The sequence below is a fragment of the Anoplophora glabripennis genome, unplaced genomic scaffold (genome assembly GCF_000390285.2).
Source record: "Anoplophora glabripennis isolate ALB-LARVAE unplaced genomic scaffold, Agla_2.0 scaffold1063, whole genome shotgun sequence".
Taxonomy (NCBI): Eukaryota; Metazoa; Arthropoda; class Insecta; order Coleoptera; family Cerambycidae; genus Anoplophora; species Anoplophora glabripennis.
The window spans coordinates 20675-44685 of record NW_019417177.1 but is presented as its reverse complement, the minus strand read 5'-3'; the positions used below and the strand labels follow the sequence as shown (position 1 = coordinate 44685).

The window sequence follows — 24011 nt, the reverse complement described above, 5'->3', positions numbered from 1 at the left end:
ATGTCTTGAGAAAGGAAATAAACATTTCCGAAAGCTTGACAACAACACAGAGTGTTCTTATTATATTAGCCCTTAGCACTGTTGACTGCAATCCCAAATACATCACTGTTTTTTTCATATATATATATATATTGCCAAAGCGTTAGACGACTGTCTAAGTTAACTAACAAAATTCTAAATATAGTCGGGTCTGCAGTCAAAGCCAAATTTGAAGTGTACTCTTCTTTATGACTCGAGCTTTCGGAACAAAATTATTCCCGCCTTAGGAGAAAAAAATTTTGAGGTTTGAATCAAAAAATTTTTATTAACCAAGTTTAAAACAAAATCCATTTGAATCATCAGTCATAACCGTACGATACGTAAAAATCTATTGTTAAAAACATTCATTAACACTATTGCTAACATATTTATACTAAAATTGTTTAAAATTTTGAGCTATTACTTTACAATTACATTTTAAAACTATATAACCTTAAAAACTTTTTCAGTTTGCTTGCTTGCTTGCTTGCTCAGTTGTTCCTTAAATGTGGTTACCCAAGTAAGCTTGTTAACAAAATTCTTTTTAATAGAAATAATGATTTACGAGTTCTTTCTCCTTCACATTCTGTTCTTGATGGTGGGTCAGGCAGCACTTCCCGTATAAACAGTGTTGTTAATAATATTTCGGTTCACTCAAATTTTTCATATTTTTCATTATATAGAATCTATAACTTGGAAATTAAAAAACATTTTTTCAGATATGAATGACATTCGACTAGCTTTTACGAATAAGTTAATTATTAAAAATATTTTTTCTAGTCTTAAGGATGAGGTTCCTTTATTACATAAATCTAATGTGGTGTGTAGTATTCCATGTAAGGATTGTCAAAAAGTTTATATTGGGCAAACTGGTAGGAGGCTTAAAGATAGGATTGTTTCTCATAAAAGTGACATTAGACTTAATAAAAATTCTTGTATGTTGTCGAACCATACAAATAGTTGTAAACATGATATTGATTTTAACGAAGTAAGTATAAAATTTACAGAAAATAATGTTTTTAAAAGAAATTTCCTTGAGATGTGCAGCATCTTTCAATGTGAGAACACTATGAATAGACGTTCTGACATTGATAACTTAAGTATCATGTTCACATATTTGTTAAGTATTAATAATAATAATTCTTCTATTAATGACGTTAGTGAATCCAGCTTATAGAAATTATTTTTCAAAATTTAGCGCTAAATTTCACTTTCTTCTTATTTCTAAAATTTACTTGTTCCATGGTTGTCTCAATCATTTTGTTCTGTTTACTTTTTGTGTCAGTAAAATTTTGGTTATGATTCTTTGGTTCAATTATGATTCCATGCTGCCACATGGCTGAGCAAAGTTTTTAAGGTTATACAGTTTTTGTTAAAAAATGTAATTGTAAAGTAATAGTTCAAAATTTTAAACAATTTTAATATGTGTATATGTTAACAATAGGGTTAAGGAAGGTTTTTAACAATAGATTTTCAAGTATCGTACTGTTGTGACTGATGATTCAGATGGATTTTGTTTTAAACTTGGTTAAAAAATTTTTTGATTCAAATCTCAATTTTGTAAGTATAAATTAGATTATTACTTGTGGTTGTTATCAATGTATATTCCATTATAGTTTCTCCTGAGGCAGGAATAATTTTGTTCCGAAAGCTCGAGTAATAAAAAAGAGTACACTTCAAATTTGGCTTTGACTGCAGACCCGACTATATTTAGAATTTTGTTAGTTAACTTAGACAGTCGTCTAACGCTTTGGCAATATATATATATATATGAAAAAAACAGTGATGTATTTGGGATTGCAGTCAACAGTGCTAAGGGCTAATATAATAAGAACACTCTGTTGTTGTCAAGCTTTCGAAAATGTTTATTTCCTTTCTCAAGACATCTATAAAAAATGACAAAAATGCTTAGAATAATAAGTTATAAAAGCTTATTATATACTTACAAACGTGAGATTATAATATAAAACCATCAAAAGAGAGAGATACAAGAACATTGTTAAAATTTTATGAACTTCACTAGATTAAAAATAATTGTAATTATAGTCAACATTTTTTAAAAAACAATTTTTCAGTCAATTTTTAACATTTAACAATTAATACAGTAAAAAGGAGCCATGCCTTTGAAATGTGAACTATTTTTTATATCTTTATCAGAAGTTTTTTTTTAAACAATCTAATATTCAAACTAGTAACAGCCAATGAGGTTAAAGAACAACATACAGGGACAATTAGCATTGCCAACCACAGTACCAACTTAAAACGGAGGCGGCAAATCACTCCAAATTTGAAAAAGACATAGGTAAATTTCTATATTTATCAAAATGTAATAAAAAATTATAAATACAACCCAAATTATTAATATCTGACTTTTTATTCAGAGCATTAGAAAATTCATTGATACGAACCATTTCCAGAAAAACACGCTTATTATAGTTTATTTCACTGTCCAAAACTGTGACATCGTTAAAATTCATTTTGTGGCCTGTACTTAATGTATGTTCTGAAAAAGCACAGGACGTTTTTTTTTAAATTACAATCACTTTTGTGGGATGTAAGTCTACCTTTTAGAGTACGGCATGTTTGTCCAATGTATGTCTGGTTACAATTAAAACAATCAATTTTATAAACAACCTCCGATTTTTTCCAATTTATGGTAAGGTTCTTTAGTTCTAGAAAAAAGTCTATTGCAAGTGAGTAAATTTTTATATCCAATTTTAACATTTAAATCTTTTATAATATACAGTAATTTTGGTGCAAGTTCTTTTGAAAACAACGATCGAACAATCTATTATGTAATGGGGAAACATTATTAGTATCAGTATTAAACAAAATTTTATTGACTAGATTTTCTGGGTAGGAATTCTCTATCAACACTGTTTTTAACTCATTAGGCGATTAAACGTTACGTAGATGATTTGATTCTGGCAGTTCCACAGAATGAGATAGATAACACTCTAAGGGTTTTTAACAGTTATGATAATGACATCCAGTTCGCCGTTGAAAGGGAGCAGAACAACTGCATCCCGTTTTTGGATATGTTAATACATAGAGACCAACATAATAAGTTAGCCACGAAATGGTATGGAAAATCTATGAGTAGTGGCAGGTACATTAATATTCATTCATACCGTCAAAATAGAATGAAACTGAATCTAATCTCAGCCCTTAAAGCCAGGGTATGTAAACTGACACACCCCAGTTTCTTAAATCAATCGCTTAATGAATTAAAAACACTGTTGATACAGAATTCCTACCCAGAAAATTTAGTCAATAAAATTTTGTTTAATACTAATACTAATAATGTTTCCCCATTACATAATAGATTGTTCGATAACAGCGTAGAAACTGATAACAATTTACAGATTACGACGCCCAAATATAAATCGTTTTTGTATTTAAAAGAACTTGCACCAAAATTACTGTATATTATAGAGAATTTAAATGTTAAAATTGGATATAAAAATTTACTCTCTTGCTATAGACTTTTTTCTAGAACTAAAGAACCTTACTATTGGAAAAATCGGGGGTTGTTTATAAAATTGATTGTTTTAATTGTAACCAGACATACATTGGACAAACAAGCCGTACTCTAAAAAGTAGATTTACATCCCACAAAAGTGATTGTAATTTAAAAAAAACGTCATGTGTTCTTTCAGAACATACATTAAGTACAGGCCACAAAATGAATTTTAACGGTGTCACAGTTTTGGACAGTGAAATAAACTATAATAAACATGTTTTTCTGGAAATGCTTCGTATCAATGAATTTTCTAATGCTCTGTATAAAAAGCCAGATATTAATAATTTGAGTTGTATCTATAATTTTTTATTACATTTTGATAAATATAGAAATTTACCTATGTCGTTTTCAAATTTGGAGTGATTTGCCGCCTCCGTTTTAATTTGGTACTGTGGTTGGCAATGCTAATTCTCCCTGTATGTTGTTCTTTAACCTCATTGGCTGTTACTAGTTTGAATATTAGTAGATTGTTTTCAAAATAACTTGTTCTGATAAAGATATAAAAAATAGTTCACATTTCAAAGGCATGGCTCCTTTTTACTGTATTAGTTGTTAAATGTAAAAATTTACTGAAAAATTGTTTTTAAAAAATGTTGACTATAGTTACAATTGTTTTTAATCTAGTGAAGTTCATAAAATTTTAACAACAATGTTCTTGTATCTCTGTTTTTTGATGGTTTTTATATTATAATCTCACGTTTGTAAGTATATAATAAGCTTTTATAACTTATTATTCTAAGCATTTTTGTCATTTTTTATAGATGTCTTGAGAAAGGAAATAAACATTTCCGAGAGCTTGACAACAACATAGAATGTTTGTATTATATAAGCCCTTAACACTGTTGATTGCAATCCCAAATACATCACTGCTTATTTTCTTAACTAGTCAGTCAAGACTACCCTTCCTGCTCTATATAAATAACGTGGAAATCTTCTTGAACCTTTTGTTTAATATTAAAATATATTTATTTTCTTGGGAATTGGGTTCTGATGTGATAGTCGGTTGAAAGATAAAAGAAACAGCAGCGATTTCTTTCTTGACGTTTCGTTCCTGATCGGGAACTTTTTCAAAAGGCTTTTATTGTTAAAATTGTTATAGTTAATTAAATAAAACCTAAAATACAAAACAAACTACTTAATATTTAGAAACATTTTTTTCCTGTGATTACAATTAATTTAATAAAAATATAATTTTGTCAATGCATACATAAACAACCATTCTCCGTAAAAAAAAATTTAAAATATGCATCAGTCATCGTACATTGGATAAATTTTCACAATATAAATATTATTGTGTTTTTTCATTATAAATTTGAAAAAGGCTTTAATTTTTAAATGTTGCAAGCGTATCAGGAAAATATTTTTAATCGGCAATGTGGTACGTGGATACGTTGGAAATGAAATGAGCCATATAATTATGATAAAATCGAAACAGGTAGTACGCCTAGCGGAGAATTTTTGTAAATTAAAAACAGAAAGGACATTAGTAATTTTATTGGAAATTATATTTTAAATGTATAGAAAACTATTTTAAATGTTATTTGTTTATATGATATTCACGCCGAGTATGTATCCCATTTTATCATAATAACAGTTACGTTATTTCAGGGTTAAACGTTAAAGTTAATGTTAAATGTTAATTAAGGAATTAAGACCATTTTTAACAAATACCCGTATTGCAATTTTGTTGTTTTTTGAAGACGCTTTTGTGTCGACATTTTTAATAATAATTATGGAAAATTATTGTAAACAAGAGTCAGTGTTAGACAAAAAAACATATAACTGACAGATGTCTTTTAGGTTATGAAACATGAAACAAATGCAAGCTGGTAAATAACGGGTAAGTAAGTGCGACATAAAATAGTTTGTAATAGCTGTTATACATTGACAATTTATTCATGAATAAATTGATGAAGTTCTTCATGAATTAATTCACGAATTTATTGGTAAACAGTGTGGTTTTACACTGTTACAGTTTTTATCAAGTTTTTCGACGCATGAATCAGTTCTACCAACAAATCAAAGAACCAAATAATTTCAAAAATGTCACCTTTCCCCTCATAATTGTAATGATACATCAGCGGTATTGTTTTAACACATATTATATAAATATTAGTTTTTGTAAGTAACAAATCAGTAAAAACAAAGCAAAACTAGTACACCACACAATTATTTACATATTCCAATAACATAACCTCATTACTGATCTCGCGCGCCATTATTCCATGGCTAGAAATTGGCCTCAATGATTTGGGATCGATGGGGATTATCCCTCTTTATCCTGCCTCATCTCGTGTAGGCCTGGACAGCCTTCGTAGGTGGGCCCCATCCGTCGTCAACCCTGACAGCAAATGCGTCCGGTGTAGGCGCTTTGTGGGACCTCCGTTTGTCCTGGCTGGGCCCCGCCGGCTAAGGCCCTAAATTACTGATTTGAGACTGGAAATCTGTTGGATTGGTACTTCTGAACTTGACGAAGAAATTTATGAAAATTAGAACATGTTCTAATTCGTCAAAAACTTGATGAATAAATTCGTAAAGTTATTTGACAGCAGATTTGGTGCATTACACTTATCTAATTTCTTGATGAAACGACTTGATGAATTAATTCATCAATAAATTGTCAATGTAAAACAGCTATAACACGTTATCTTAAATTATAACAGAGTTTCTTAAAGGCAAGGAATTTGGTGTCGCTATAGTTTAACGTACGTGTTATTTGTCTAATAAAAATAAACGGCTTGTTAAATTTACACTTACTTGCCGGTTTTATAAACGCACATCGAAGGTAAGTTGTAAAATTTAAGTAACTTAAGTATTTATCCTAAAATTATTGTTAGGTTAAATCAAACGAAGAAGGATCTAACAAGGAAACTACCCCAACCCGAACTCTCCGATTTCCAATATTTTTATATATGTTGTAGACTTGGTTGTAGAACATAAAAAATTAAATGACATATTTTTTTTATCGGCGGAAAAACATATTTAGGGGGCGAAATACATCATCAAAGTTCGCCCCCCAAAACACTTTTTTCTAAATATCTGGGGTTCTAATCAATATTTTGGAATGAACCAAAATGGAAATTGCTTCTTATAAAAAAACAAATGTTTCACATGAGATTCTGTGTTTGGGGGTTGCTACCCCTATTTTTTATTTCAGAAAAACTATATTTTTCAAACATTTTTTATATATAAAAATTCATATTTGTTAAAAAAATTAAAAATATGATTTATATAAATAAATTTTGCGCTGTACGTTATATTTGTTTCATGTTTCATAACCTAAAAGAACTATTTTAGTTGTATGTGTTTTTGTCTATTGATTCGGGTATTTATAATAATTCTGCATTATTATTATTAAATATGTCGGTGAAATACATCCTCAAAGTTAACCCCTCAAAACAGTTTTGTTCTAAATATCTGGGGTTCTAATCAATATTTTGGAATTAAACAACATGCAATGTTACATCTTATAAAAAAACAGATGTTTCGTTAGTGATTTCGTGTTTCTCTAATCATACGAATAATTTGTCAACCGAATTTAAACGGATGCAAACTACCCCTCATGTTCACCCCCAAAAACAGTATTTCTGTAACATCTCGGGTTCTAATCAATATTTTGAAATGAAACAAAATGGAAATTATTTCTTATACAAAAAAACAGAAGTGATACCCCAGATATTTAGAAAAAACTGTTTTGAGGTACAAACTTTGAAGATGTATTTCACCGACATATTTAATAATAATAATAATGCAGAATTATTATAAATACCCGACTCAATAGACAAAAACACATACAACTAAAAGAGTTCTTTTAGGTTATGAAACGTGAAACAAATACAACGTAGAGCGCAAACTCGTAAATAACAGGTACCTACGTACAACATAAAATAGCGGCCGTTTTCAGTCTCATTTCATTACAATTAAATAACATAACGTCTGTTTCACGAATACTTACTATAAGATATACGTTATTACGGCACGTTATTTATAAACGTTATTTCTAACATAAGGTTTTAACATAAATGGGATACATACTCAACCTGAATAAGTGGAAATAACTAAAACATAATTATTATTATTTGATTAAATTATGATATATTTGACTTAAGTTTTTAATGTCAGTTTTGTCGTTAATACTGTTTTTATTTTTTTTATTTGAATCATTTCTTGGATTAATCTTTTAATATAGTTTGGTTTTTTGACAAGAATTTTAGTTTGATCAAAATTAAAACTACGTTTTTTTTCTTTAACATGTTTTTAAGGGCTGTTGCACAATTTTTAGTATATTTATGGCCCTTTAATTTGTTTTCTAAATTTTGTGATGTCATACCTATATAATGACCATTGCAATCATTGCAAGGAATAGAATATACTACATGAGATTGTTTTAGTATAGAAGTTTTACTTTTTAAAGGTGTGAAAAATGTATTTAATTGATTGAACGATTTATGAGCAACTAAAATGTATTTAGATAAAATAGATTTAATTTTTTCAGATAAAGATTGTACATATGGTAATGCAATATATTGAAAATTGATAGAGTTATGATTAGAATTTATTGTTTTTTNTTATGAGCAACTAAAATGTTGTATTTAGATAAAATAGATTTAATTTTTTCGGATAAAGATTGTACATATGGTAATGCAATATACTGAAAATTGATAGTTATGATTAGAATTTATTGGCTTTTTGTTTTTGGATGTATTATAAAAATTGAAGATTCTGTTTGATAATTTTGTTATAAAACTTGGGAGGGTAATTATTATTTAGTAATATGTTTTTTTATTTTATTTATAATTTTAGGCCTATAAATAGGACTAGTTAAATGTATTGCTCTATTAATTAAACCAATAACTACACTTTTTTTATGTTATCGAGTGGGGAGAATTGAAATTTAAATATCGACCTGGGTTTTGTAAACCATTTAGTTAAAATCTGATTATTTTTGCGGATTAAAGTTAAATCGAGAATCGAGAAAATTAATTTTGTTTTTATTTTCAGTTTCGATAGTAAATTGTAATTTTGCATGAAAATTGTTACTCATTTAAAATATTATTAATTTTATTTTCGGGAAGTGCGATAATCAACATATCTTTTGAAAAATAATATATCAAAATCTAAATTATTATTTACTTCTTCCAAATATTCCATAGTTAATTATTGTGCTTGTTGATGAAATCGGTGCTCCCATTGCACAATGACTCTTTTGACGCATTTGAATCACTCATTGCTGCAACGAATTATGTGGAAAATGAAGTTGATTGCATGGAAAATATAGGAAACGAAACCATGGAAGATGAAGAAAATGAATCACAATCGAGGGAATTGAAGAGAAGAATTGAAACATAACAGTGATATACTTAAATAAGCTTTGAAAATAAAGAATGTAATCGACAAAAGTTTTTATACCACGTAATTTTCTGTACGATAATTAAATAAATATTTTGTAATAATTTTATAACAAAAAGATATAATTACCATAAAACGTTGTACTTACTTTATTTCATAAACAATTAATGAAATGTTAACAAGAGGTGAAAGAATTTTAGACTAAAGGAAAATTTCATTTTTCAAAGGTACTTTTTTGCTCGCCGAGGGCTACATTTACAGCAAGTAACAAGTTTCAAAAGTTTATTTTGCAAGAAATATAGCAACAACAAAAAAGTCGATTTTTGACGGTTTTTTCGATATACTGAGATAAATCACATATTTATTAAATTAATATTAAATATAAATTATACAGTTTGCAATTATTACAATACATATCTCGAAATGTAATATAGCAATCAATATAATTTAAAAATACCAATCGATAGGTTTTTTAATAGCTACAACTTTCTCATTTAACTTTTTTCGATTGTAGTTCAAGTTTTTTTTATTAGTGAAGAAACGGTTTTGTTACATTTATGAATTTTGCCGTTTATGCACCACAGGAAAAATACACTATCTTTCTTAGAATTGTTTTCCTATATCACCATATTGTTTGTTTCCAGATGGTATTTTTTGTAAATTTAACATAAGGCCGTGACAGATTGATTGGACTGTAAACTATAGGACTTAAATAAGATAATCTGATAACCATTGATGAGGGAATATCAAAATTAATTAATTAGTAACAGAAATTCTGACTAAAGCCTTGTCTGATTAGAGAGGTTATACTGTAATACACTTATACTTATATAATTTTATATCCGTGTTTACATTTTATTAAAGGTAAGGAGACAGCATCAGGATAGGGCAATTGACTTTCTAGTTAAAGAACTGAAAGTATGTACTGCTAAGGAAGCTGAGGAGAGAATCTTTTTTATTTCTGCTAAGGAAGTCCTTCAGGCACGATTGGCAGAACAGTGTCATACTGTTTTAACTCCATTAACAGATGGTTTTCAAACAAGATACTTTGAATTCCAAGATTTTGAGAGAAAATTCGAAGAATGCATTTCTAAATCTGCTGTTAAAACTAAATTTGAACAACACTCTCAAAGAGGACGATATATTGCTAGGTAAGTACTAAAAAAAATTTTGCTTGTTCCTAAGTTATTTATTTTTTTCAGTGAACTTCGTGATATATTAGATGGTATATATAGTGATGCATTGAAGTTAAAAGAAGAAAAGTTAATGCAGCGTAAGGAATTAACGGATAAAATTACTTATACTGAACAACAATTAATAATTATTACTCAAGAAATGAAAAAGAAAATTCATTGTATGGTGGAAGATGTCGAGCAAAGGTAATAATTGATTGTTTTCAAAAATATGTTTGTTAAAGAAAACAATGTTCATGATTGGAAAATCTGAACAATTTCTACAAGTGAAATGTACAGAACATATATTAGTCCGAAAGTGGAGGGACCAAAAATGCAACAGTTTTGTGAAGACTGATATTTAAATATCAAGTAATATATCAGCTATACAGGGTGTCCGCAAATTTCACCGACAACGTTTGACTGCACATTTACGAAGAAAAATAAAAACGATCTACGAAAAAAGTTAAATAAAAAATTTTTGGTTTTTGAGTTACAATACCTTCAAAGTTGTCAAAAATAAAACTAATTTAATTAATCAAAATAAATAAAAATAAAATTAATTAATTAATTTAATTAATAACTTCATAACCCTTTTACCGATCGCGTTAAAATTTGGTACATTTATTTGGACCATTATTGCATATTATTTTTTAAAGTTTTAGTCAATCGCCTACAGAAAGTCATTCTTGAGAAAAATGGCATTATTTGCATGTGTGTACGTTTCGGTTTAAAACTTTGAGTTCAGTAGGCGACGAAAACAAGATCTTGATTATTGTGGCTATAAGGTAATGTGGTAATGTGATTATTCTCGTATTTATTTAGTATTCTCATTACTCCACACATGCTGTTACTTTGTTTTTTATTATTACTTTGTTTTTTTATTATTAAATTTCGAGTGAATGTTCCGGCATGAAAGGCCACACGTACGCACCACTCCGACTTTTCAACAACTCAGAGTGGCAAATAAACATGCCAGGCACCTACCTTTTTTGAATCCAAACGGCTGCTTGCCGGCCTCCGCGCTGCCCTGAATTTAACACAGCCGATTCCACCTCGCACCCAAGCGGCACTTATATTGAGATCAACTGGGTAAACAAAACACTGTACATATATAATTTTTTACACCTCGCCAGCCTCTACACTATTTAAGTCCAAAATAGATCACTCCGCCTCACTCGGGCGTTACAAGGAACTGAAACCAACAAAAAACTAGCTTGGATCGGATGAACCATGTACATGAACCACACTTCGATGCTAAACTCTAACTAACTGATCCCCCCGAACCGATATCTATACCCGCGCCGTAATAGGCGCAGGCTCCCTCCATGGCGCGACACGCCGTTCTGTTATTGGTTGAGCACGCTCTGAAGCCCGACTTCCCTGGCTTCACCCGCTTTCCCTATCTCTAGCACGCTCGAGTGAATCCAATATAACACCCCCCCTTCTCTGAAGCGGTCTATTTTGGACTTCGGTATTTAAGTGTGACTAAATATTGATAGGTTTTTGTGATTGTCTTACGCGACGTGTGAGTGGTACTGGACGAATGGTGTTCTTTATTGAACAAATGATAATAAATATGACAAAATATTGAACATAACAATGGTTGCTTGTCGGGCGAAGACTATAACAATTGTGCTTACCCGGTATATAAAAATACATACACACATATAAAAATAAACTTTGGTATTCGTGCAACGGGCACAAAAGTGATTAAGGTATATGGTTTACATAAGATCATGCATAGATAACATTTAAACAGAGGTTTTTTAGACCTAGTATTACAATGGTTAATATAAAGGTAAGTAACTACTTTGTCCGTTAAAAAGTCCTTGGTCGCTATAATAGTGTCTTTATCACTCGGTGAGCGTCTCTTCACTTCACTGTACACTCGCGTTTCACTCGGAAATGACTCTGGGTGGCACGCACTCGTCATTACTATCGCGCACAAGCGGTGACTTATCCCGGATAATTAACCAAGATCGTAGATCTCCTCGTCTTGGGGCTGTTGAATCTAGAGGTCGTCTGAACGGAAGCTTAGCTGTTTCCGTAGCTCGATTTCCGGATCTGATAACGCGGTTCTGACTGTTTCGACGGAGGTCCTCATGGCTGCGGCCTGGGTCTAAGCGGGTAGAAGAATCCGTGCTTGGATCTCTCGATTGAGTGTTTCGTGTTTTCATACAGGTAGGTATGAAGGTTCTAGTAAAAAAGGATCGGGTGCAGTGACTAGATTTCGTATTTGCAGGTGGAGCCTGGACTGGTTCTTCAGTGGGGTTTCTGTGTACGAGTGCCGTGGTAGTGATTGTTACGGGTCCTTGCTCTTCATCGCTGGATGAGTCCATCTCTACCGCAGTTGGAGTAGGTAGCTTTTGTCGTTCCTTTAACGTTGGCGGTGATGGTGGTACGTTTGGTATTGATTCGGTATTGGATTCGTCATCGTCATCGCTCGACCAATTATCTTCTGTGGCAACTTCCGTGGTTCTAGGTGCGGGTCGGAGGTCGTCGACGTGTATTTGCGGTCTGGTTCCGTTCCTTTCCACTTCGTATATTGTGTTTGTTACTTTTATCTTCACCTCAAACGGTCCTTCCCAGACGGGTACAAAAGCGTTTTTCCTATTCACAAACACCTTCGCCATTACTTTATCTCCCACGTTGAATTGGACTGAGGGGTCCTCATCTTCGGCGCTGATATATCGCTTGCCATAATCTGGCCTTTTCTTGAGCCCTTTGGCGATCTTCTCGTTGTTGTCGTTCCTGTTGATAGGTCGGGACGTGCCAGTCTCCCGCCCTAGGGGTGGCGGTGGCTTCGTTTGTTCGGTTCCTTAGTTCATGCATTACTTGTGGCATGGATTCGTCCCACACGTTTTCCGGTTTATTGAGCTGTATGGCTCTAAGTACCTTCTTAAATTCCTGTACTTTGCGTTCCACCGGATTTGATCTCTGGTGGTAGATCGCTATCCTTAGTGGCTCTATACGGTATCGCTGGCAGAACATCTCATACTTGTTACTAACGAATACACCTCCATTGTCGCTTATGATGCGCTTCGGTGGTCCGAATCGGGTTACGATTTCCTCCTCTAGGTATCTCGTTAGGTCCTTGGCCTTAATGTCATGGAAAGCCTTAGCCTCTACCCATTTTGAGAAGACGTCCTCTACTATGATAACATACCGCCTTCTCCTTCTTGTCAAAATGTAAGGGCCTAAGATATCCACCGATATCACTTCAAATGGGTTCTGAGCCGTATGTGCGTCCATGGGCGCGTGTTGTTGAATTTGTCTCGGTTTGATTCTGATACAGTTGACGCAGTCGCGTATGTAATCTCGTATATGTCTTCGCATACCTCGGTGATGGTATCTGGTTTCTATCTTCCGCAGCGTTTCGGCTACTCCCGGGTGCGTATCATCGTGATAGTGGCTAATCACTCGTTTGAGTATTGAGACGGGTAGAACTAACTTTTGCTGTCCATCGATCAACCTATAGACGTAATGGTTTTCGTCGACGTGATGATTCTCGATGAGCTTTTGCTCCGTCAGTGTAACAGGTTGCTGTTGCGTGATGCGCATCCATTCGCGTCGGGTTCGCTGGATCGCCCTAGACCTTCGCTGTGCCTGTCTACACTCGGTGTCAAGTTCGTCCATGGCCGCCATGGCTATTTGTAAAATAGGTTTATCTGGTAGGAATAGTCGGTCTTCCACTATCGGTTCTCGTTGGGTTTCCGGATCTGGATTGCGACTTAAGAAGTCGGCGAGTTGGTTACTCTTTCCCGGACAATGTTGTATAGTGTATGAATATTCTTGCAAAAGGAGTGCCCACCGTGTCAATTTTGCTCTCGAGTCTTGATATCGGTTAAGCCAGAGTAGTGCGCTACTATCTGTCTTAAGTAAGAAAGGTCGGTCCTCTAAATATACCCTATACCTTTTTACCGCCCAAACGATTGCCAAACACTCTAGCTCATTCACATGGTAATTTTGTTCCGTCGGACTTAAAACCGTACTAGAATACGAAATGATATGGGGTTCGCCGTCGTCCCCTTCTTGGTAAAGTACTGCTCCTAGGCCGACTTCTGACGCATCCGTTTGCAATATAAATTTTTTATTAAGGTCCGGTCGATGCAATACTAAAGGTTGTGAAGCTAACGTTTTAATTTGCTCAAATGCGACATTGCAATCTGAGTTCCAAGCGAATTTCCGTTTTTTTCTAAGTAAATTGGTCAGTGGCTTCGAGCATTCGGCTAGATTTGGAATGTACTCTCTTAACCAATTGCAAGTTCCGAGGAACGCTTGCAAAATACATGTTTACTTTAAACAAAACACTGTACATATATAATTTTTTACACCTCGCGTACTCTCTTAACCAATTGCAAGTTCCGAGGAACGCTTGCAATTGCCGTTTAGTACGTGGAAGCGGGAAATCTTTTATGGCTAATACATGTTTACTTTGCGGAATGGTCGTGCTATGATCTATGTGGTACCCGAGATAGTCAAGTTCATAAACTGCAAACGTACATTTATCCGGAGAAATTTGGAGGTTATGAATACGAAATCTTTCCAAGATTAGTCGTAAATGCTTAACATGATCATCTAAGGACTCGCTAAACACGATTACGTCGTCCAGGTAACAACATACAAAATGGTGAAGGTAACCCGCTAATACCTCACGGGTCATTAGGTTTTGGAATGTTTTAGGCGCCCCTTTTAGGCCGAAAGGAAGTACCGTGAAACGATAAGTTGCCCCATCGTGCGTTGTGAATGCGGTGTAATCTTTTGACTCTTCCTCTAAGGGAATTTGCCAATACCCTGCTCGTAAATCTAAGCTAGTAAAGTATTTCGCCGCTCCAAAGTTCTTTAACGTCTCCCCTATATTAGGTAACACCGTTGGCTCTTCTACCGTAAACGAATTTAGTTTCCTAAAATCTATGCAGAACCGAGGCTTTTTATTTTTACGTTCCACAATAATGGGTGGCGAACTATACTCTGACACACACGGCTCTACTACCCCTAACTTAAGCATCTCGTCCAACTGTTCGTAGATTACGCGTTTTTTTTCAGGTGTAGTGGGATAAGGTTTTTCATTCACTATGGCGGGTGATTTCAACACGATTTTATGCTTGATGGTTGATGTTTTACACTGTCGTGGCTGTTCAGCGAACAAATCGGTATAATCTTGTAACACGGGCATAATTCGCGCGCGGTGCTCATCTGGTAGTTGTTTAGGAGTTAGGTCTAAATTCGCGATAGGTGATTTTTCTTTAATGGTTGCGAAACGCCAATATTTGGTCTCCCGGAACTCTCTCCCGATATATGCGCAATTCCTCAAGAAATCCACTACGCAACCCTCTTCTTTTAGAAACCGTCATCCTAACATGACACCTTCGTTCAAGTCCGAAATAACATGGAATATGTGAAGCGTTTTGTGATTTCCTATCTCTACGTCGATCTCTACGGTGCCTTTCGAAACCACCACAATCCGACCATTAAACGCCGAGAAAGAACGTACGTTACCTTTTATAATAGCGTTCCCAATCAGATCTTCCCTTATTAGATTTCGTGCCGCCCCGGTATCTAACAAAGCGTGGGTTTTTATTCCATTTATTTGTATATCAATTATTGGTATGTCATCTTCTTCCCCATCCGAGTTTGCCGAAAACGTTAAATTTATTATAGGACACTGCGATTTACTTGACGTCGTAGGTGTTGTTTCATGTTCCGCGAAAAGCACGTCTAAGTAATAACTATGTATGTCCTCGGATGTTTTTTGATCGGCGTCGGTTCGCGGTTTTAATTTCGTGACCAACCTGTCTGCGCTCCCCGACTCTGTTCCTCGTTTTTTGGATGGGTTTCGAAATTTACCTCCCCGGGTGGACCTCTAGTGATAGGCCCCGAGTTTTGGAAATTTTGCCTATATGGATTTTTTGAACATTCGGAGTGAAAATGCCACACCGAACAATGCCTACACGGATTTCTTGGCTTAGTTGGTTCGTTATTTGCCTGTCTGTTATACCGATTTTCATTACCCCGCGGTGCGTTTGTATTATTTTCGCCGGTATACCGAGGTGCCGGTCTACTAGTATTATAATTATGCATAGATTTCGTCTTAGTTTCGTCCGCAAGATCGTTCTCCACTTTGACCACCGTGTCCTGGAATTCTTCCACAGAGTCAAAATTTATTCCTCTTAACCGCGACCTAATATCTGAATGAACTAACCCTAACATCAATTCGCACATCGCACCTTCTGTCAAATTCGGGCTTATTCTGGCGAATAAATTACGTTTACGTGACACAAACGATGCCACAGGTTCGTTATTTTTTTGAAGCACCCCGTATAATGTGACAGTCGCTGCTGAAATTTTTGTTTGCGAGTTAAAGTATTTTATTAAACGCATTTCGAAAGTAGCATACGTTTCTCGTATGTATTTTATAGGCTCGTACCACTGTTTCGCCTCTCCTCTGAACAAACTTTCCGCGAAAGCAATTTTTTCCGCGTCGTCGATCACGTTCGCCTGCCTAAAGTACGCATTTATTTGATCCAAAAACCACTCAGGGTCCTCGTAATCTTGACCTGAAAACGTACAAGTCGGTGGCCAAATTTGCCTAACATTTGTATTTCTACTAAATTTATCTGAAAGATCCGCCAAAGCATTCGTAAACTGGCTCGTAATTTTAAGTAATACTTTCTCCTGCGACATAGGTTCAGACATCGTTTTAGTAGTTGCCTGTGATAAAGTTACGTTTGCAGATTGGTTTAAGTCATATAGATTTTTTGCTACTGGATTTTCGGGACGAACGTCAGTATATGCTTCGCTAGATCCCCTACTATACGTTTCCTCCGCGTTATTTAATTGATCCATTTTTTATTACTGTTATTATTTGACCACTCTGTATATGATTTTTTTTGTTTGATCTCAGGGCCGTGAGTTCGACTTCGTTACGCTTAACGAAGCTTTTACTAGTTTTTCTTTATCGTGGTTCGAGACGTTATGGGCGACATGTTACTTTGTTTTTTATTATTACTTTGTTTTTTTATTATTAAATTTCGAGTGAATGTTCCGGCATGAAAGGCCACACGTTTCAACGGCAAAAAGGATGGGCAAATGGCACAGACTGCCAACGGTATGACCGTTCCAAACAAAGTACGCACCACTCCGACTTTTCAACAACTCAGAGTGGCAAATAAACATGCCAGGCACCTACCTTTTTTAAATCCAATCGGCTGCTTGTCGGCCTCCGCACTGCCCTGAATTTAACACAGCCGATTCCACCTCGCACCCAAGCGGCACTTATATTGAGATCAACTGGGTAAACAAAACACTGTACATATATAATTTTTTACACCTCGCCAGCCTCTACACTATTTGAGTCCAAAATAGATCACTCCGCCTCACTCGGGCGTTACAAGGAACTGAAACCAACAAAAAACTAGCTTGGATCGGATGAACCATGTACATGAACCACACTTCGATGCTAAACTCTAACTAACTGATCCCCCCGAACCGATATCTATACCCGCGCCGTAATAGGCGCAGGCTCCCTCCATGGCGCGACACGCCGTTCTGTTATTGGTTTGGCACGCTCTGAAGCCCGACTTCCCTGGCTTCACCTGCTTCTCCTTATCTCTGGCACGCTCGAGTGAATCCAGTATGACAATGCAAATTATGAAAATTTACAACTCCGTTTAATTGTCTTGATACGCTGCGGACACTTCATAATTGGCATGTGTAGAGTGATGGTCCTAAAGAAACACGACAATAATGACATCCCCTATTAGCCACAGCAATCGACATCTTGTGTTCATCGCCTACTGAACTCAAAGTTTTAAATCCGTGACACCGCTATACAAACCGAAACGTACAGACCTGCAAATAATGCCATTTTTCTCAAGAATGGCTTTCTGTAGGCGATTTTCTCAAGGGACACTATTTTGTTTTCAAATAAAACGACCATTTTAATGTTGCTACCCGTTTTAAAAAATTCGATCACTTTAAAAGTTTTAACCGTTAAGAGGGAGAGGTAACCGGAGAAAACTATTACCCAGTATATCGATTTGACTAAAACTTTAAGAAATAATACGCAATAATATTCCAAATAAATGTACCATATTTTAACGCGATCGGTAAAAGGGTTATGAAGTTATTAATTAAATTAGTTTTATTTTTGACAACATTGAAGGCCTGTAAATCAAAAATGTTTTATTTAGCTTGTTTTTTGTAGATCGTATTTATTTATCGTCGTGAATATGCAGTTAAACGTTGTCGGTGAAATTTGCGGACACCTTGTATATCAATAACCGTCAATGAGTCAGATTTGGGGTCAGCTGGCGTGGAGGCGGCGGTGGCTCCGAACTTGTAAAAAAAAACGTCGCAACTGTTTTACAAAACTTGAAAATTAGTCTGTGGATAGTAAGACAAATAATAAACTATGTGGACACGGTCAGTCTGCAAAATATTGGAAAAGTACGCGTCAGCAACGCGCTAAACATCAAAAAAATTTGTTGAAGATGATGTGAAGATTTATTTATTATTTAGTTTTTTTAAGCTGTTAAATTTATAGAGTTCATTTCAGTGACAGTAGTTTAACTGCGGTAACAAAAATAACACAAATTCTTTTTTTTTTGTTGATTACTGGTGGCAATAGATTCTTCAACACCTCTAATCTTTTGTTCATTCTTCAAGTTTAGTAGCTGCCAGAGTATATTTATTAATTCAATTTAATTTAGTTTTTTCCTTTAAAGATATTATTTTGTAATTGTAAAATCCAATTGTAAAATTGGATGTTGTTTGCTTATAAAGTACTAGCTTTTACCCGCGGCTTCGCTCGCATTGAAGCCATTAAATAAGTATCAGAGATCAAGGGTAAGGGTATAATAGAAATGAATCAATATGATATGAAAAATGCCATCTAACCTGAAACAATAAATATAAAAAATCTTTCGTAAAAAATATTTTTTTAATAAAAAGTATCCTATGTTACTTCTAATACATCCAAGAATATGTGTACAAAGTTTCATGATGATCGGTTAAGTAGTTTTCGCGTGAAAGCGTAACAAACAAACTTACATTCACATTTATAATATTAGTAGGGATGTCCACGGATTGAGTTTACAAGAGGACAAATGGACCAAAAAGAGAAAGGTACGAAAAAAGGCATTCTTGATAAAAGTTTTTGCTTGTTTAGAAAATACGAATCACCATGACGAACTTAAATTTTGTTGTAAAGGATGGGCCAAAAACACAAAAATGTTGTTTTGCATAAGAGGAAACATACTTTATTTTACAATATACGAAAAAAGGCATTCTTGATAAAAGTTTTTGCTTGAAGAGAGCGTCATTCTACTACGTGCAAATCCCGGGCACTCGCCTAGGATATGCAGAGAAGTTTCCTCCGCCGTGTCACTCCTCGGCAGACCGGACTGTCTACAAGCTTTAGCTTATGTTTCCTAAAGTGACAGTGTCCCGTTATGAGTCCCGTCACTCTCCTGAGCCGAATTTTATTCACGCTCAGCAATTCATTTGAAGTTCAGTATTTCCTATGTTTTATCTCAGTCCATTCGCCCAGAGCCTATCTGACCACACTGGGAGATGTAACGCAGTAGGGCTCCTTGCCAATGAACTCTGTCTCGGATTCCTTCCTAGCAAGTTTATCCGCTATCTCGTTCCCGTAAATGCCTTCGTGTCCTGGCACCCAACACAGTCTAACTGTATTATTGGTGGCCAGTTCAGTCAGCACTTGTAAACAATCCAACACAAGTTTTTGGTCCATTTGTGCTCTTGTAAACTCAGTTCGCGGACATAATGGTGTTTCGGAAATAAGTGCGGTTCTTGAAAAGGTTGATAAAGGGCACGAAAATGAGCAATTTTTATTAAGCAACTCATGGTCTAAAACATTACATTTTAAATTGAAAAAAAATTTCATATGAAGGTTTAAACAAATTTAAAGCCGCCTGGAGTGGCAGCCAGCTATACCTTTGATATCGAAGTTGCCGCGCGCCGCAGTGTAAAGCGCTAATGGCGGTTTGAACGGTTTGAATTTTGTGTTTTAAAATGCTTAATTTTATTCAAATCTCGTCTAAATGTAATAAAAATAAAACAAATAAACGAATTACTTACCAATAGACGATATGCTCTACAAAAATTGTTCAAAGTTGTTTCCATGTGCTAATAACATGTTTTCAAATGACGGTCAAGTTAAAATTAGTCCCCATACGTGCAAATACTCCTGGCATTTGTCAAATTTCATTAGCCGCAGCAAAATTACGCTATTGAAGATCTGCTGCATCGGCAATAGTCGTTCGGTACACATTTTGTTTCATACACCCCCAAACAACAAAGTCCAGGGGGGAGGGGCACCATCTTGCACGAAGAACATTTGGGCACGGATTTGTAAAGGGGCGTCTTCCAACAAATCCGGTAAAGCGTTTGTTAAAAACACTAAATAAGCAACACCATTTAGACGTGCAGGTTACACTATCGGACCGAGTAATCTGTCACCACACATTCACTGAAAACCGTTGCTGGAACCGAGATCTCTGTACAGCGTGAGGTTTTGCATCATACCTATAGTGAACGTTGTGAAAAGCTAATGCAAGGTAATCATACATCCATTGTAATTGACAGAATTTCTACTAAATATTTTATAAAATAAGTTTTTAAAACTTTAAAACGGAAGTTTCATTAGATGGCTGAAAGTAAGCAATGGAATTTTAAACCATACTATAGTAATTAACAACTACTTCTAATGAAAAATTTAGTAAACTATAACTTGTCAAGCTAAAATTATTATAATAAATATAATATTTTGGTTCTATCCACCAATCCACCGTCGGAATAATCCTGATGAGATTACCTACCTGATCCCGCCCTGTGAATGCTCCAATATTGTCTCAATTCTCATCTTCTGCCTGCTGCTGCCTCGTTTGACATCACTCACTCTCGTTCCTTTTCATTGTCCTAACACAAGGATTCTCAACAAGAGAGGATAGTTAGTTATGTTCGTCAGATTTGTTAGTCGAATTGGGCAGAAACCGTGACGGTGCATATTCAACCGTAACTCATTTAAAATAATAAAATACATCGTCTTTCTTTATGTTTACCTGTTTAACTTTTATAATTTTTAAAATATAATGTACATACATATTTAGATTTTTCAAATAGGTATTTGAAAAACAGAAAGTAAATTTAAACAGCTGAAGCTTGCAGTAGCAATATAAATAGAATAATAAATTAATTGAATTATAACATTAGTAATATAGTAAAACAAATTAAAAAATAGCGATATACATATTATATAAATGTACAAAGTATAAAAAATAAAATTGAAGAACTCGAATTATATTTGATATATGAAATAGTATAGCCTGCTTTACAGAACATTGGCTGAAAATAACTTAAATTGATTCTATGCAAATAAGAGGTTACAAAATTGCATCACTTTATTGTGGAAGTGACAATAAATATGGCAGTGTGATAATATATCGGGTGTCCCAAAAAGACCCGAACCCTCTGATAACTTTTCAGGATGAAATCTTATCAAAAAAAGTTGAAGAACAAAGTTGTAGAATTTCAAAAAACCAATTTAGCGGTAACCTTGTATTTGACCTTGACCCCAATTTTTTAGGTCAAATCAAGATCAACTTAGAAATTTCAACTAGAAACCCCTATTTTTTATTTTATAAATCGATAGAGCGTCAAATTTTACGTCTGAATATGGAATACGGAAAACTTTTTCTTGGATGTCCTTGAAGGTCATTTCAAAGTTGAATTTGTTTTTTCTTAATAACAACGGGATTTTAACTGTAGAGAAAAATGTTGCAAGGAATATCAACAGAACTTTTAATGACAAATTTATTGGTGACTTTTTATTTGCCCTTGACCAAAATTTTGAAACCTGTATTTGCAATGTCAACATCAATAAAGAACCAAATTTAAGTTTCAAGTCCAATAAGTTCGTTTAAAGATCATAATAATAATGATGATAAAGAGAAATAACAAAAAGTTAAAAAGTAAGAAAAAATAACAATAATAAAGAGTTGAAAATACCTATAAGAAAAAAAAGAGGCTTCTATTTGTGTTTTGGTACATAAATTTTTCAGAGTAAATGTTCAAATTGAAGACCATCTACAGTTTGACATTGAGCAATCCGTCAATACAAATTAGACAGCATTTCTAATAATGTTTTGATTTAAAAAAAACTAAAAAGAAAAAGCATAGGGATTATTACAAAAATTTTAAAAATTATATCACAAGCTATACGTGCCCAACAAAAAAATTATTTTCAATACAAATTTGCCAACGCCAGTAGTAAACAAAGATGAAGTATAATAAATAAATTTACAGGATTTAGAAATAAAAATGACTTGAGTTTACCTCAGATGTAGACGCAAATGACATAAATGTAAACTTTTTAAAAATAAATGGGGATATTATTAAGCCTCATACGGAAATTCTCAATTTTTATCGTAATAATCTTAAAACAAATTTTGGAAACTTATTTGAATTCAGTGAAGTAGATGAATACAGTATTATGCAAATTATTCTCAAAATTAGAACTCAAGCTTGTGGGAGTGATGGAATTAATATTTCTCTAATTAGATTTCTTTGTCCGTATTTAATCCCCCACATAACATATTTAATCAATTTCTGTCTAAAAAATGTAGTTTTTCCAAATGCCTGGAAAGAAGGTCTAGTTATTCCCATCCCAAAAGTTGCCTCCCCTGAAAATTTAAATGAACTTCGCCCTATAACCATTCTTCCTACTCTTTCCAAAGTTTTGGAAAGAATCGTAGAATACCAACTACGAGATCATATTGATAAATATGACATTCTTCCAACTACACAATCCGGGTTTAGAGCGGGATATAGCTGTGGAACTGCTCTTTTAAACATAACGGATGATTTTTTTAAGGAACTGGATAATGGAAAGTCGGGTGCTTTAATTTTGTTAGACTATAGCAAGGCATTTGATATGATTAACCATGAATTATTCTTAGCAGTGTTACATTTTATTGGTCTCAGCCCGCTCTCCGTAATCTTTTTTAGGAATTATCTCATTGGCAGAACTCAAAGGGTAATATATGGGGGTGTATCGTCAACCATACGGGAAATCGGACGAGGTGTGGCCCAAGGCTCAATTCTTGGGCCCTTATTTTACACTATCTATACAAGCAATTTCTCTTCAGTACTGCAATATTGTAAGGCCCATACGTATGCTGACGATACACAGTTATATAAATTTTTTGAAAAAAAAGATGAATTAAAAGCAATACAGGAAATTAATACTGACCTAAACGCCTTGCTAAGTATTTCTACTGAGCATAATCTAGTAATTAATCCGAATAAATCATCTGTTATGTTGTTTGGTTCAACATTGTTGTATAATACTCCGATAAAAATTGATAATTTATCTTTACAACCGACACAAAAGGCAAAAAACCTGGGTGTTATATTCGATAATAAGTTAAAGTTCACCGATCATGTTTCTTTCATTCTGCAGAAGTCTTATCTAAAATTAAAAACATTATACCAATGCAGACATTTATTTGATATAAAATTAAAAAAATTACTCTGTGATTCTCTTGTTTTAAGTCATGCAAATTACTGTGACTTCGTTTATGGACCATGCCTCTCTGTTTATGATTCTAATCGCCTGCAAAAGTTACAAAATTCGTGCTTACGCCTTATATATGGAATAAGAAAGTTTGATAGAATTTCACATACATTAGAAAAAGCCGAATGGTTAAATATGTCAAATCGTAGAAAATTACATGCATTAACATTATTTCATAAAATTATAATAAAAAGAAGTCCCATTTATCTTTGGAAGAAAATTACATATCGTACAAATATTCACAGTACAAACACTCGTCAAAAAACTGCTATAGATATTCCTAAACATAAAACTCAACTATTTAAGAACTCCTATTCATATCAGATATCAAAAGAATATAATAACATTC

The 24011-nt window shown here is 33.9% G+C and overlaps 1 protein-coding gene across 1 annotated transcript in view; it reads left to right on the top strand.

Moving 5' to 3' along the window:
• The window catches only part of LOC108913171 (transmembrane GTPase Marf-like), a 30742-nt gene that overhangs the window by 2733 nt on the left and 3998 nt on the right, over nt 1-24011 (top strand). Inside the window, exons 2-4 of the mRNA XM_023456009.1 lie at nt 2913-3197; nt 9755-10041; nt 10093-10269. Of these exons, the coding sequence (XP_023311777.1) occupies nt 2913-3197; nt 9755-10041; nt 10093-10269 (749 nt within the window). The remainder of the gene's footprint in view (nt 1-2912; nt 3198-9754; nt 10042-10092; nt 10270-24011) is intronic.